At 44.4% G+C, this 15,391-nt stretch overlaps 1 protein-coding gene across 2 annotated transcripts in view; it reads right to left on the reverse strand.

Annotated features, from left to right (window-relative positions):
- The window catches only part of LOC138265964 (glutamine--fructose-6-phosphate aminotransferase [isomerizing] 1), a 220,860-nt gene that overhangs the window by 39,344 nt on the left and 166,125 nt on the right, over nt 1-15,391 (reverse strand). For both annotated transcript variants that reach the window (XM_069214187.1, XM_069214186.1), the window contains 2 exons: nt 705-819; nt 28-155 (listed from right to left, as the gene is read on the reverse strand). In XM_069214187.1, coding sequence (XP_069070288.1) covers nt 28-155; nt 705-819 — 243 coding nt within the window. The remainder of the gene's footprint in view (nt 1-27; nt 156-704; nt 820-15,391) is intronic.

Genomic DNA, 15,391 nt, shown 5'->3' on the forward strand with positions numbered 1-15,391 from the left:
TTTTCATCCAGAGAAATACAAACTCACCAAAGCTCCCTCAAGGCAAGTAGCATAGTGGTAGCCACGACCCATGATCAATATGGACTTCTGATGGTGGAGCTCAGTGGCAAGCTTCTGAATATCATCATCAAGGCTAAGCACTTCCTTGATCAGGTCTGTTGGAAAGTCATACACAAATGGCATTTCAAAATAAATATCATGATAAAGTAAATTTTAACTCCAGCACTCATTGTTAGTAGGGTTTTGGACATGATCTGGCCAAGGTGGCAATACAGCAGCTGAGTTATGAAACCAGAGGGGGCCAGAGTAAACCTGCTGTTTTGGACTACAGTTCCAACTCATCAGGCAAATCCAAGCAGAAGAAATTTGCGATACCCATTGATAACGGAGACATGCACACACACAGACCATAATGAACAGGGAGAACCTTCCCCCCTAGTTTAAGATGTTGACTCCTACTGCCCCCATTAAATCCCCAAATGAAGATTTATGACAGACCACATTAATAACAGCAAGAACAGGAGCAAAAGGGACAAGAATCATAAAAAAAGATTTTCCACCACAATTAAACACTTCACACTGGGGTATATCATAAATTAACATACTTTAATTAGTTCCTGTGAACAGGGAAGTGGTTCTTCATAGGAAAGAATCAATGCTGGATAATTACCCTTTGAAGTATATACTTTTAAAAGATATTATACCTGGAAGCGCCTTCAGCCCCTGCAAGATCTGCCGGCGTCGTTCCTGCATAGATATTCTGTCATCACAAAGCATTAGGGCAAACATCACTAGGGACACCAGTTGGCTTGTGTAGGCCTAGAGAGACAGAGAAGTATGTCTTACAGGAGTTAGGTAAACAGCACGAGCTGGTAGTTAGGAGTGCAAGAAAACTCTATGCACAGGGCATTTAAACAGACAGTAGCAAAATAGACAAATAATCAACCAAGGTAAAATATAATTCCACTGAAAGCAATTATTTCTAGTTCAACAATTATAACATTTTATTGTTAGGAAGGCACTGAGGCATCAAACCCAAGAGAAACAAAGAATGGTAAGATGTACAAATACATCTAATATCCAGAGTGGAGAAGGGCTCCATGTCCTTGTCAATCTGAATCTATGGAGATAGATCACTTGGTGGCACTAGAGTTGGGTGCGGTTCACAGTTAGCCTCAGCATTGATCACACCTGAGATGAAAGCTCGTCATCACAACAGCATTCCCACACACCCAGCAATGATCACACTATACATTAAGTGGAGTGTTTCACCTTCCCACTCCGCAGATTTTTACAAGAGTACAACTAGAAGTGAAAGGAGAGCTCAATATTTGTGTCCAGCAAAGCTTTGTAATCAACTCCAACCATATCTAGGGGTGAGAGTAGCGTTAAAGGAGGTATGGCGATATCTCACCACTGGCACACTAGGGCCAATGACCACATCTTCAATTCCTCTCTTCACCGCCTCCTAAGCTCCAAAACATCCAAACTAAGTGGAAAGAGTATGTCTAGGGTATTGGGTATGGATGAGGGAATTGAAGGGAGCATGAGGATTGGGGGTGAGAGAAGGGAGTTTAAACTGTTGCATAAAAATATTAAAGATGAGACTGGCCCCTTGAAAAACATATACCAAAGAAGAAAGGGAAAAGCAACTTTGCGTGCAAAAGGCTGCATCCATGACTGTATGGCCACACAGTTGAACCATGCATGCATTATCTGACACTTTTATCCACTGCAATAAATGTCAGGTGAAGACTGCAGTGTTGGAAAAACCCAATACATTAAAAAAAGAGAAAATAATAAACAAAAATAATAGAAAGGTATATGAGAAGGTGCACTTGGCCTCCACCTCGTGTTATTTATAAGAAAGGTAACTGATGGAGATTACACTAGTTAACGGTATACTTCGGTGAAAGCCCCATGGTTAAAACATCAAGTAACTCCCTACCTCCAATTCCAAGCAGATCACAACTCTCTGAAATGATTATACTTAAATCGTTAGTCATCTGAATGTTTTCACAGGAACAAGGCTGATTTAAGAGAAAGATAGAAAGAGAGGGAAAGAGGGACACAACTAAAGTGCCACCTCTCACATAATCCTCTGCCACAGGATGGTCCACATATAGTGGATAAGCAGCTTCAGGCAAATGTTCATTTAAAGTCTTGTCTATGAACTCACTAACGAATGGGGAATGTTGCATAGTTTCCAGGCTCAAGCAATTATCTAGACCTCCCTTCATAGAGCTCATCTATGGGACTACTCATACTTGTTCCGTCTTTTATCTGTCTTTGAAGCGTTCACCTTGCCAATGTATTTCAGGCCTGCAGTCCAAATGCCACTTGGAGGTGTGAGAACAGAACAAAAAAAGGTATGTATCTGTGACAGTGCTTCTCCAGCGCTGCCATATTCCACAGACATACGAAGGGATGCTGATCTATTCAATAAGACATAATAGACTGTGGAAGATCCAACAGTGAAGTTGTTCACTTTGCATAATCAATTCATCTGCAGTCAAAAGTCATCATGGAGAGGTGAGCGAGGAGCCCACTTCTGCATAGGCATTCAAATCATGGACTTTTCCAGAAGCAACAGTCAGAAGACAGAATCAAAAGCATCAATCCCTCTCTCCAGGCACAAATATTTAGTTACTGCACTTTGTTTCTTAATTAAAACATGGCTCACTGCAGTGATGGAAAGTTATCAAAGAAGAGGTCAAGCTGCAGACATGTTTAAAAGGAGCAGGGGAAATGTCACATATGAGGCAAAGGGAGAGACAGAGAGCAAGAGAGTGGTAACAAAAGGACAAGAAAGTAAAAATATTGTATTCTTGGAGAAATATGCAGTGTTGGCAAATTGAAGGGAACCAGAAAGAAATAAAAACAGCTCGATCACACTTTTTCCAAGAATATTTTTTTCAAACTTTCCATGATCCAATTCCCAGATGAACTGTAAAAATCTCAGTGTGGTTTTGGAGGAAGGCGAGGCACTTCCTGACCTCATCACTCTCCCTCCTCCCTCACACAGTAAACTCCAGATTAAAGTTGGAGCATGTCTGTTCTACTCAACACAGCCTATGAACATTCAGACAGCAGCAGAGGCCGCCGGTTCCCTTGGTTATGATTCTTTCAGGCAAGAACAAGGAAGGAATTACTACTCACCTGCAACATTAATGCTTAACTGTTGGTATCTTTCAGAAAATCAGTGTCATGGACAAAAAGCAGTGGTGGAAGCTGCCTATTTATTCCCTAAGCTAGCTTTTACATTTCCTCAATTCATATACAAATGTAAGCACAATAAAATTGAGAGGAACGCAAATTAAGGCAAAAAGAACAAAACTATAGACTTGAGTGTAAAATACATTGCTTCCAAACATGTATTTATGTTGAAAGGAAGAGGGAAGGATTACAGAACAGGTTTCAAATAAATCTGCTAATGAGAACCTTACCACTCATCCACTGTTGTATATTAAGTCCCTGAGAATGAATGGTCATTGACTCATCTTTACATCTTACTAGGTGGGATTTCATCTCAGGCTTCTCTTTACTTGATACTTTTACCTAATTCTCTTACTTGGTGCTTTGCTGTTGCCCATTTGACTCCAGTCTCCTTTCCCTTTATTTGAAGGTTGTCTCCATGTCTTAGGGATGTTATCTCTTTAGCCACTCTTACGAATTCTCTTGGGATTCCACTTTAAAATACCCATTTTTACTGGCTTGTTCTACAGTTTTTATTCATCCCTGCTCCTTTCGGATTTCTGTGTCATTACACTTTATCACTAATTTGCTTTTATTTTATTTAACAGTTTTATATGATACAACACACCAAGAGGTATGATAGGGCTTTATATTGAACCACAATGATGCCATGATCAGCAAGACAACACAAGCCAGATGGTCAACACAGCAATTTAAGAACTGCTACTAGGTACATCATTCTGAGTTGAAGGAGGTGCTGGGAAGAGGGAATGATGACTAAAGGGAAGTACAGAATGAGATTACAAGGAGGAAAGATTGAGAAAGGCGGTGATGGAGTGAGATAGACAAGAAGGAGTGGGAAGTGAGGATAAGAGAGCAACATAAACAAGAGAAAGGGAGATAACTAAAGTAGAGGGGAAGGGGGGTGACATGGGAGAAAGTGGGAAGTAGAGAGAAAAGAATGAGCGAGGGGAGAGAAAGAACAGAGGCAGTGAGTGGGTTGAAGAGGGAGAGGGCGGGGAAAGTGAAGTAAAAGTAAGACAGAGAGAGGAGGTAGATTGGACAGAGAAGGAAGCAGGGAAGGAAAAGAGAAAAGGAAAGAGGGAAGGACAAAGAGGTGATGCTAGAACAGGAGTAAGAGACTAAGGGGGTCATTTCGACCTCGGCGGTCTTTTGACAAGACCGCTGAGGGACCGCCGTGCTGAAGACCGCCAGTGGTGGCAGTTTTCCGCTCTGCGTATTATGACTGCTGGCAGCCCTCCGTCCTTTTCCGGACAGAGAGCCGCCAGCAGCCATACTGGCGGTCGGCGGGGAAGTGGAGGTTGCTCCACCTCCACCGCCACGTCAACAGAACACCGCCCACCGAATCACATTCTGTGATTCGGCGTGGCGGTGTTCTGTTGACAGTGTGGTGACGGCGGAGCAGCGCCCATGGATCCCGTCCCCTCCCGGAGGATCAACGGACCAGGTAAGTTGATAGTCCGTTAGGGGAGGAGGGTGGGGGGGTGTTGTGTGCGTGCATGGGGGTGTGCGTGTGTGTATGTAGAGGGGGGGTGTGAGTGCGTGTATGCATGCAGGGGTGTTGTGTGTTTGGAAATGAGTGCGTGTCTGTCTGTATGTATGTATGTCTTTATGGATGTGTGCATGTATGTCTGAATGTGGGTGTTTGCGTATGACTGTGTGCGTGGCTGTTGGCATGTATGTTGGTGTGTGTGCGGGTAGGTGTGTTGGTGGTGCATCCGTGCATGTCGGGTGTGACTGTGTAATGTAATGTTGGGGGTATAGGTGGGGAGGGGGGTCCTGCCACTTTTGGGGGTGGCAGGGGTGGTGGGGGGTGTAGGGGAAGGACTCGGGGTGGGGGGTGGGTGAGACCCCTATCAGTGCCAGGGAAGGAATTCCCTGGCACTGATAGTGCTCACCGCCATGGATTTCATGGCGGTTCCAAACCCCATGAAATCCATGGCGGTCAGCCGGGTCATGATACTGCCGGCGGTATTGTGACGCCCGCCGGGCTGGAAACCCAGGTCTCCAGCCCATCGGTCGGATCGGAGAAGTGACGGATGACCATGGCGGTAACCGCCATGGTCATAATGCCAAACATTTTACCGCCAGCCTGTTGGCGGTAAGACCGCCGCTTCTCTGCCGACCGACAGGGTTGTAATGAGGGCCTAAATGGGGAAATGATTGAAGGGAGAAAAAGAAGGAGCATAAAAATGACATGAAGTAAAGAGGATGAAGGAAGGGGAGAGCCAACTAGGGAAAGAAAGATGGGGGGTGAGACTGAATGCAGCAGGCAGGATAGTGAAGTATCAATAAAGCTAAACAAGACAGGTACATTCAGAAAATAAGTGATTTAAGTGCTTGAGAATGATAGCAGACAGTAGTATTTAGATCTAGAGAGAAGAACAGAATGGGAGAGTGTGGAAAGAAGGGGAAGAAGGCGGGGCAGATGAGGAGGAGAGGTGTGAATTAGAGTGCATGGGATGGGGAGAGAACAAGAGTGGAGGTAGAGAGGGGAGACACAGAAAACTGGAGTTGTGAAAAGAACAGAAAAGAGTAGGAGGGGGAAGGGAACAAGAGAAGTGATTGAGAAAGAATAGAGAGGTAGTGAGCTAGAAGTAGAGAGCAAGATTGAGGAAGCTGTAGTAAAGGTGAGATAGAAGAGAGGAAGACGAGGGAAGGTGAGGAAACAGTTGTAAAATTGATATGGGGAGGAAGGAATTGAAAGCACAGAAGAAGGAGATAAAGTGGTAAGAAGGTTAGATCCCAGGAAATCAACAAAACAGTAAGGCAGAAGGAGACATATTTTAAATAGATGTTCTTTTAGGTGATTGCAGAAAGACATCAACATGGGTTTAATTCGTAATTCTGCCAAGAGTTCCAAAGAAGAGAGGCTGCTCCTGAGAAAAATATGATACTGCACATGAGTAGTTTTAAAACAGTGTGACTCCAAATGAAAATGTCACTTACCCAGTGTACATCTGTTCGTGGCATCAGTCGCAGTAGATTCGCATGTTCTGCAATAGCTCGCCATCTGGTGTTGGGCCGGAGTGTTACAAGTTGTTTTTCTTCGAAGAAGTCTTTCGAGTCACGGGACCGAGTGACTCCTCCTTTTGTCTCCATTGCGCATGGGCGTCGACTCCATCTTCGATTGTTTTTCCCCGCAGAGGGTGAGGTAGGAGTTGAATTGTAGTAATAGTGCCCATGCAATGGAGTGACTAAGTATGCACCTATTTAAGGTTGAGATGATACATATATAAATAATTGAAGGTAACTTCCAAACTGCTACAGGCTCCCGGGGAGGCGGGTGGGCACATGCGAATCTACTGCGACTGATGCCACGAACAGATGTACACTGGGTAAGTGACATTTTCAGTTCGATGGCATCTGTCGCTGTAGATACGCATGTTCTGCAATAGACTAGTAAGCAGTTATTTCCCCAAAAGCGGTGGATCAGCCTGTAGGAGTGGAAGTAGTCTGAAATAATGTCCTTAATACAGCTTGACCTACTGTGGCTTGTTGTGCGGATAACACGTCTACACAGTAGTGCTTGGTGAATGTGTGAGGCGTAGACCATGTGGCTGCCTTACATATTTCTTGCATTGGGATGTTTCCTAGAAAGGCCATGGTAGCACCTTTCTTTCTGGTTGAGTGTGCCCTTGGTGTAATGGGCAGCTGTCGTTTAGCTTTAAGGTAGCAGATTTGGATGCATTTAACTATCCATCTGGCTATACCTTGTTTTGAAATTGGGTTTCCTGCGTGAGGTTTTTGAAATGCAATAAAGAGTTGTTTAGTCTTTCTGATGTTTTTTGTTCTGTCAATGTAATACATTAATGCTCTTTTGACATCTAATGTATGTAGTGCCCTTTCAGCTACGGTATCTGGCTGTGGAAAGAACACTGGAAGTTCCACTGTTTGATTTAGATGGAACGGTGAAAGAACCTTTGGCAAAAATTTAGGATTGGTCCTTAGGACGACTTTATTTTTGTGTAGTTGTATAAAAGGTTCCTGTATAGTAAACGCCTGAATCTCGCTTACTCTTCTCAGGGAAGTAATGGCGATGAGAAATGCCACCTTCCAGGTTAGGAACTGTATGTCGCAGGAGTGCATGGGTTCAAAAGGTGGACCCATAAGTCTAGTTAGGACAACATTTAGGTTCCATGAAGGAACAGGTGGTGTTCTTGGTGGTATAATTCTCCTAAGGCCCTCCATGAATGCTTCAATGACTGGTATTTTATATAGGGAAGTTGAATAGGTAGTTTGCAGGTATGCAGATATTGCTGCAAGGTGTATTTTAATGGAAGAGAAAGCCAGGTTAGATTTTTGTAAGTGAAGCAAGTAACCCACTACATGTTCTGGAGTTGTGTGTAATGGTTGTATTTGATTAATATGGCAGTAGCAAACAAACCTCTTCCATTTACTTGCATAGCAGTGCCTGGTGGATGGCCTTCTTGCTTGTTTTATGACTTCCATACATTCTTGGGTAAGTTGTAAGTGCCCGAATTCTAGGATTTCAGGAGCCAGATTGCTAGATTCAGCGATGCTGGATCTGGGTGTCTGATCTTTTGGTTGTGCTGTGTCAACAGATCTGGCCTGTTGGGCAGTTTGATGCAGGGTACCACTGATAGGTCTAGCAGCGTTGTGTACCAGGGTTGCCTTGCCCAAGTTGGTGCTATCAATATGAGTTTGAGTTTGCTTTGACTGAGTTTGTTTACCAGGTAAGGAAGGAGAGGGAGAGGAGGAAAAGCGTAAGCAAATATCCCTGACCAGTTCATCCATAGGGCATTGCCTTGGGATTGTTTGTGTGGGTACCTGGATGCGAAGTTTTGGCATTTTGCGTTCTCCCTTGTCGCAAACAAGTCTATCTGAGGTGTTCCCCAGAGTTTGAAATAAGTGTTCAGAATTTGGGGGTGAATTTCCCATTCGTGGACCTGTTGGTGATCTCGAGAGAGATTGTCTGCGAGTTGATTTTGTATCCCTGGTATAAACTGTGCAATTAGGCGAATTTGGTTGTGAATTGCCCAATGCCAAATTTTTTGTGCTAGCAGGCTTAACTGCGTGGAGTGCGTCCCTCCCTGCTTGTTTAGATAATACATTGTTGTCATGTTGTCTGTTTTGACGAGAATGTATTTGTGAACTATTATTGGTTGGAAAGCTTTTAGTGCTTGAAAAACTGCTAGCAGTTCTAGGTGATTGATATGCAGTTTTGTTTGATGTACGTTCCATTGTCCTTGTATGCTGTGTTGATTGAGGTGTGCTCCCCACCCTGTCATGGAAGCATCTGTTGTTATTACGTATTGTGGCACTGGGTCTTGGAAAGGCCGCCCCTTGTTTAAATTTATGTTGTTCCACCATAGAAGCGAGAGGTAAGTTTGGCGGTCTATTAACACCAGATCTAGAAGGTGACCCTGTGCTTGAGACCACTGTGATGCTAGGCATTGTTGTAAGGGCCTCATGTGCAGTCTTGCGTTTGGGACAATGGCTATGCATGATGACATCATGCCTAGGAGTTGTAATACCATCTTTGCCTGTATCTTTTGTGTTGGATACATGCGTTGTATGATGGTGTTGAAATTTTGAATTCTTTGTGGACTTGGAGTGGCTACTCCCTTTGATGTGTCTATTATGGCTCCCAGGTATTGTTGTACCTTGCGTGGCAGAATTTTGGATTTTGTGAAATTGACGGTGAACCCGAGGTTGAAGAGGGTTTGTATGATCTGATTTGTGTGATTTGAGCACTGTATGAACGAATGGGCCTTGATTAGCCAGTCGTCCAAATATGGGAACACATGTATTTGCTGCCTTCTTATGTGTGCAGCGACTACCGCTAGACATTTGGTAAAGACTCTTGGTGCGGTTGTTAATCCGAAAGGCAGTACCTTGAATTGGTAATGTATTCCTTTGAATACGAACCTTAGGTATTTCCTGTGAGATGGGTGTATTGGTATATGGAAATAAGCATCCTTGAGGTCTAAAGTTGCCATGTAGTCGTGTAGTTTTAGCAATGGCAATACTTCTTGTAGTGTGACCATGTGGAAGTGGTCTGATTTGATGAAAGTGTTCACTACTCTGAGGTCTAGGATTGGTCTCAGCGTTTTGTCCTTCTTTGGTATCAGAAAGTACAGTGAGTAAACTCCTGTGTTTATTTGTGTGTTTGGCACTAATTCGATTGCATTCTTTTGCAATAGTGCCTGCACTTCTATCTCCAGGAGATTGGAATGGTGTGTTGTTAAATTTTGTGCTTTTGGTGGTATGTTTGGAGGGAATTGTAGAAATTCTATGCAATAACCATGTTGGATAATTGCTAGAACCCAAGTGTCTGTAGTGATTTCCTCCCATGCTTTGTAATAATGACCTATTCTTCCCCCCACTGGTGTTGTGTGGAGGGGGTGAGTGACATGTGAGTCATTGTTTAGTAGTAGGGGTTTTGGGGCTTTGAAATCTCCCTCTATTTCTAGGGAATTGCCCTCCTTTATATTGTCCCCGAAAACCTCCTCTATACTGTCCCTGGTAAGTGGACGGTGTTGCCTGTGAGGTGCTGGCTTGTGTGCTTTGACCCCGAAACCCCCCTCGAAAGGGCGTTTTACGGAATGTGCTGTAATTCCCTCTGCTCTGCGGGGAGTAGAGTGCGCCCATGGCTTTGGCAGTGTCCGTATCTTTTTTGAGTTTCTCAATCGCTGTGTCCACTTCTGGACCGAACAGTTCTTTTTCATTAAAAGGCATATTGAGAACTGCTTGTTGAATCTCTGGTTTAAATCCAGACGTTCGGAGCCATGCATGCCGTCTGATAGTTACAGATGTATTAATTGTCCGTGCAGCTGTATCTGCAGCGTCCATGGAGGAACGTATCTGGTTGTTGGAGATGGTCTGTCCCTCCTCAACCACTTGTTTCGCCCTATTTTGGAAGTCCTTGGGCAGATGTTCAATGAGATGTTGCATCTCGTCCCAGTGGGCTCTGTCATAGCGCGCAAGTAGTGCCTGGGAGTTCGCGATGCGCCACTGGTTTGCAGCTTGTGCTGCGACTCTTTTACCAGCTGCATCGAACTTGCGGCTTTCTTTATCTGGGGGTGGTGCATCTCCAGATGTGTGAGAGTTGGCCCTTTTCCTAGCTGCTCCTACAACAACAGAGTCTGGTGGCAGCTGTGTAGTGATGAAAACCGGGTCCGTAGGAGGCGGCTTATACTTCTTTTCCACCCGTGGTGTGATTGCCCTACTTTTGACCGGCTCCTTAAATATGTCTTTTGCGTGCCGGAGCATACCAGGGAGCATAGGCAGGCTTTGGTAGGAGCTGTGGGTGGAGGAGAGTGTGTTGAACAAGAAATCATCCTCGACCTGTTCTGAGTGGAGGCTTACGTTATGAAATTGTGCTGCTCTAGCCACCACCTGAGAGTACGCGGTGCTGTCTTCTGGTGGAGATGGCTTTGTAGGGTAGGCCTCCGGGCTGTTATCTGACACTGGGGCGTCGTATAGGTCCCATGCGTCCTGATCTTGGTCACCCTGGCTCATGGTGGTGTGAGCTGGGGAGTGAGATGGAGTTTGTGCTGGTGAAACGTTAATCACGGGCGGAGGAGAGGGTGGTGGTGTAATTCTTTTAACCACTTTTGGTTGTGGTGCTTGTTCCGTCTGGAACTCCAACCTTCTCTTTCTCCTAATGGGGGGAAGGGTGCTTATTTTTCCTGTCCCCTGCTGAATGAAGATACGCTTTTGCGTATGGTCCACATCAGTTGCTTGTAGCTCTTCCTCAAACCTATGCTTTTGCATTTGGGAGGTTAGCGAGTGCTCTTCTGTATAAGAGCCTGAAGCTGGGTCGCTTGCAGTTTGTTTCGGCGTCGAAACTTTGTCTGCGTGTTTTTTCGGCTCCGAGGTGACTTTTTTCCTTTTCGGGGCCGAAACCTCTCGGCGTCGATCTGTTTCGGTGCCGCTGTCTCGGTATCTCGGTGTCGAGGCTTGTCTCCAGCACTTTCTCGGTCCCGAGAAGGCTGCGTGCCGGTGTCTCGACCGGAGTCGGACGATCTCGGCACTGTTTTGGCCTTTTTCGGTGCCGACGGTCGGTCACCGAATTTATGGGTCGAGCCATGGCCTGGTGGCAGTGGCGTCCCCTGGGCCTTGTAAATGTTTCTCTGTGTGTTTTTCGACGTCTTACTCACGGTTTGTGTATCGTCGAATCCTTCGGAGTCTGAGCCTTGGATCTAGAAGGTACCTTCCTCTTCCTGTTCCTCGAACTCCCGTCGGGCTGTCGGTGCGGACGCCATTTGAAGTCTTCTGGCTCGACGGTCTCGGAGTGTTTTTCGGGACCGGAACGCACGACAGGCCTCGCAGGTGTCTTCGCTGTGCTCAGGTGACAGGCACAGGTTGCAGACCAAGTGTTGGTCTGTGTAGGGGTATTTATTGTGGCATTTGGGGCAGAAACGGAACGGGGTCCGTTCCATCGGCGTTCCTCAGCACGCGGTCGGGCCGACCAGGCCCCGACGGAGGATCGAAAAACTACCCCGAAGGGCACCGGAGCTCTTCGATCTTCGATGCGGTGTTGAATCTAAGTACGCCGATCCCGAACGCAACAATACCGACGAAAATCTTCCGAAATTAACTATTTTTTCCGTTCCGAAACTCGGAGCGACAGGAACACGTCCGAACCCGATGGCGGAAAAAAAAAACAATCGAAGATGGAGTCGACGCCCATGCGCAATGGAGACAAAAGGAGGAGTCACTCGGTCCCGTGACTCGAAAGACTTCTTCGAAGAAAAACAACTTGTAACACTCCGGCCCAACACCAGATGGCGAGCTATTGCAGAACATGCGTATCTACAGCGACAGATGCCATCGAACATGTTATTTCTGATTCTCAAAGTTCTGGAATCACCTCACTTTTTCAGCAGTCTGGAGAGGTAGAGCAGTGATACTAACAGTTTTTGTGGGGTAAAACCTTGCCTCAATAGTAAGCTCCTGTAGCTCAGCAATGATTGGAGTAAGATGTTCCAATTTATAGTTGATGATCCAAGCCTAGCTGCATTGTGCAGGACAGTTTTTAATGGTACCAGAGATGTTTTTGCTTGCAAATACAGTGATGTCAAAGTTCAGTGTTGAAATAAACATATAATGGGTTGTTTATTTTAGAAGGGATGGTGGTATAACATGCTTCCTCTTCTGCAGGACAGGCAAGTAGAAATTAGAGGCAAAAAAAGAATTGTTGATGTGTGGGATAATGAGCAACGGTGAGGTCAGGGTGATCCCAAGGGAAGAAACAGTTGGTGAGAGTGATGGGAGAGTAAGGAATGCTTATACTGCTTACGAGATCTAGGTGAAAACTCTTTTTTGAACTTGGGACAGAAAAGGACAATTTTATGTAGGGTTGGGACGTTTTTGGGCTCCAGCACTGAATATTGAGAAGAAGACAACGAAGAGTGAGAATGTCCAGAACAGAGGAAACTTTGAGGTAGATTTGTCATCCACACATTGAAGGATGACGACCGGTGTATCCCTGAAAATGTCGTACAGGGGTTCCAAGTAAAGGTTAAAGTGTGTGAGTGCCAGGATGGAACCTTGCGGGACATCACAAATAAAGGGAGTAGGCTTAAAGGTGCTGCCATCAATCATTAGTACATGCGAGAGGTTGGAGGGAAAAGATTCAAACCACTTTAGAACAGGTCCTTTGCCTCTGTATGTTGATCAAGAAGATTGAACATTTGTTTGCGACCAATGGTATCAAAGAATGATGTGAGGTGGAGTTATTTCTCAGAGTTCCTGAACCCTTATTCCTGATTTCCTATCTCTCTCTCTCTCCCCCCCCTCTCTCTCTCTCTCTCTCTTTCAGTAGATGCCTATTTGTTTTCCTCTGCTTTATTGTCACTTGTCACTTGTAGGGATCCAATTATCTGACCCTTTCTAGTACTGGGTTTGTATTACCCTGCCATTCTAGTCTCTCGATGTTCTCTGGACTAGAGCGTTCTGTTTCCTTCAAGCTTAATTTTGCAATTTCTCTAGTTTCAACCCTTGCCCTGCTTGCTGGTTGGTCTCATTCCGCTGGTTTCACTCTCACTACCCTTCCTTTGTTCTAGCTCCTTGGATACACTTGGCCTTATCAATCACTGCAGCCTTTTCTGATCTCCTTGGGTTCCCTTATAAATTAGGATCACCAGCTGCACTGCAGGGAAGTTTGAAAGACAATAGTTCTTTCCATGCCTTTTATTTCAATATAGTGACAAACAATAGAGTTACTGGATAGAGTGAGAAGGTCAACAAGTCTTCGGAAGCTAGGCTAATGAATACCAGGATTTAAGAGCTCTAGAGATTCTTATGAAGCCTTGTAACAATATTAGAGACACACAACCACATGATCCAGCATTTTCTCAAACATACATGCATGGGGTAGTCCTCATAGTGCTATCCATAAGTCATCATCTTTCAAGTGTCTTCAGTCAGGACCAAATATTCACAAACTCATTCCGGGTTAAGCAATTGATGGAAAAAACAGCATCCTTAAAAATATAGGCTGCTGATGGCTAATGAAATGGTGACCAATGAGTGATTGCTTCTCCTCGTCCCCTGTGGTGAGGCTATAAGAAAAATAGGAATTGGAGCAAAGCCAAGGGAAAAACCATGAAGAAAAAATTTAACAACTGGAGTCCAATGAGCAATTGCTTCACCTTGCCCGCTGTGGAAAGAGTATATGCAACATAGGAATCTGAGCAAAGCCAAGGGAAAGACCATGAAGAAAAAAACTGCACAATTGGACTGGTCTGGACTGGGCAGCAATTCCTACTGTGACACATTTGAATACATAGCAATCCAAATGTGCATTCCCCATGTAGAAGACAGGGATAAGGATTTACAAATCAGAACAGTGATCTAATGAAATGACACACACATTCTACAGCACACAGACAGAGCATCCCACATACATCCAACATAGCTTAGATTTATTTGCTCACCCAACATCATTTGCCACCGAAATACACCACACTCAAACATCCAATGCAACGAATTAGACAGTGCTCTGCCCAAAACACCAATATAACCCAAAGTGTCCAGACAGCCAATAACTATAGGCACAGTCTAGTTTGAAATGCATTCCAAACAGCAGGTTATTTACCTAAGAGATGCATACATAATTTGTGAATGCCCCTGACAATCCTTTCTGAAATAAAATTAATTCTCATACTTTCATTCCCTCTCTCTCTCACCCATAAGGCACTATCTACCACCCAGTAAGCAAGCTATGTGATTCGCTTAACGACTCAACTTCTATCTTGCATATGGTGAGGAACACCCAGACAGCTGTCGAGCTAGGAGGCCATACTAATACCATACTGTGCAGTATAAAAATGCCAATAACTTTAAATGGGAGTGTTACTTAGCTCCTGCTCTCGAGGTATTTATTGTGAAAGAGTCCTCACTAACAGGAGAGACTACAGGCACCTTTATATCAGACAAGCACAAAAATGACCAGACCTCACACGTTCTGCCAGGACAGTATATTGTGGAATGGGAATGTCAAAAAGTGTTTGTGTAGCATGCAGAGACTAACTCATTGGGCCCAGCAAGAGGTGCCCCCAAAGTAAACAGTGTATTTCACTTACCTGGGTAAAATGTGCACCCGTAGCCAAGGGCCTACTGCCCTCAATTACCCCTGCAGATAGGCATGTATTTCAATCAGAGGTGAAAGAAAGAAAGCTTGGTGGGTTGGGGAGGGGGGTTCAGTAACCGGTACCAACTTGGAAGTCATTAAGTACTATGCATATCTGATTATCAAAATTAATTCCAGATAATCTTGGTCAAAAACCTTAAGTCTCTTAAAGTGAAACCATTGCTGAAGGCCTCTAAATCAACTGTACTATTTCCCCTCCACGATCTTGACTTGAAGCTCAAAAGGTTAAGGCTGAAAACTACCATAAAATCAATGTTTAATACAAATAGAAAATACACCATTTTGATGCCAGAAATAAGGGCAATCAAAACATAATTTGTTCCCTGAATTAGGACAGGTTGCCTACACGTTGCATACTTACTTGTAGTGCTTTGAAAAGCAAGACTTGCTAATGATATATATTTAAAATGAACATGATTAGAGAAAGATGTTTAGGGATATTTCTGCGAATTCTTGATTAAATATACCTAAAATTATAGCGTACAAAATATAGCAAAGTATTTTACGCCGTGCCAAGAGATCTGAAAACACTGTTTAAATGCTAGTGAAAGG

This window comes from Pleurodeles waltl, chromosome 11, assembly GCF_031143425.1.
Source record: "Pleurodeles waltl isolate 20211129_DDA chromosome 11, aPleWal1.hap1.20221129, whole genome shotgun sequence".
In the NCBI taxonomy this organism is placed as follows: domain Eukaryota; kingdom Metazoa; phylum Chordata; class Amphibia; order Caudata; family Salamandridae; genus Pleurodeles; species Pleurodeles waltl.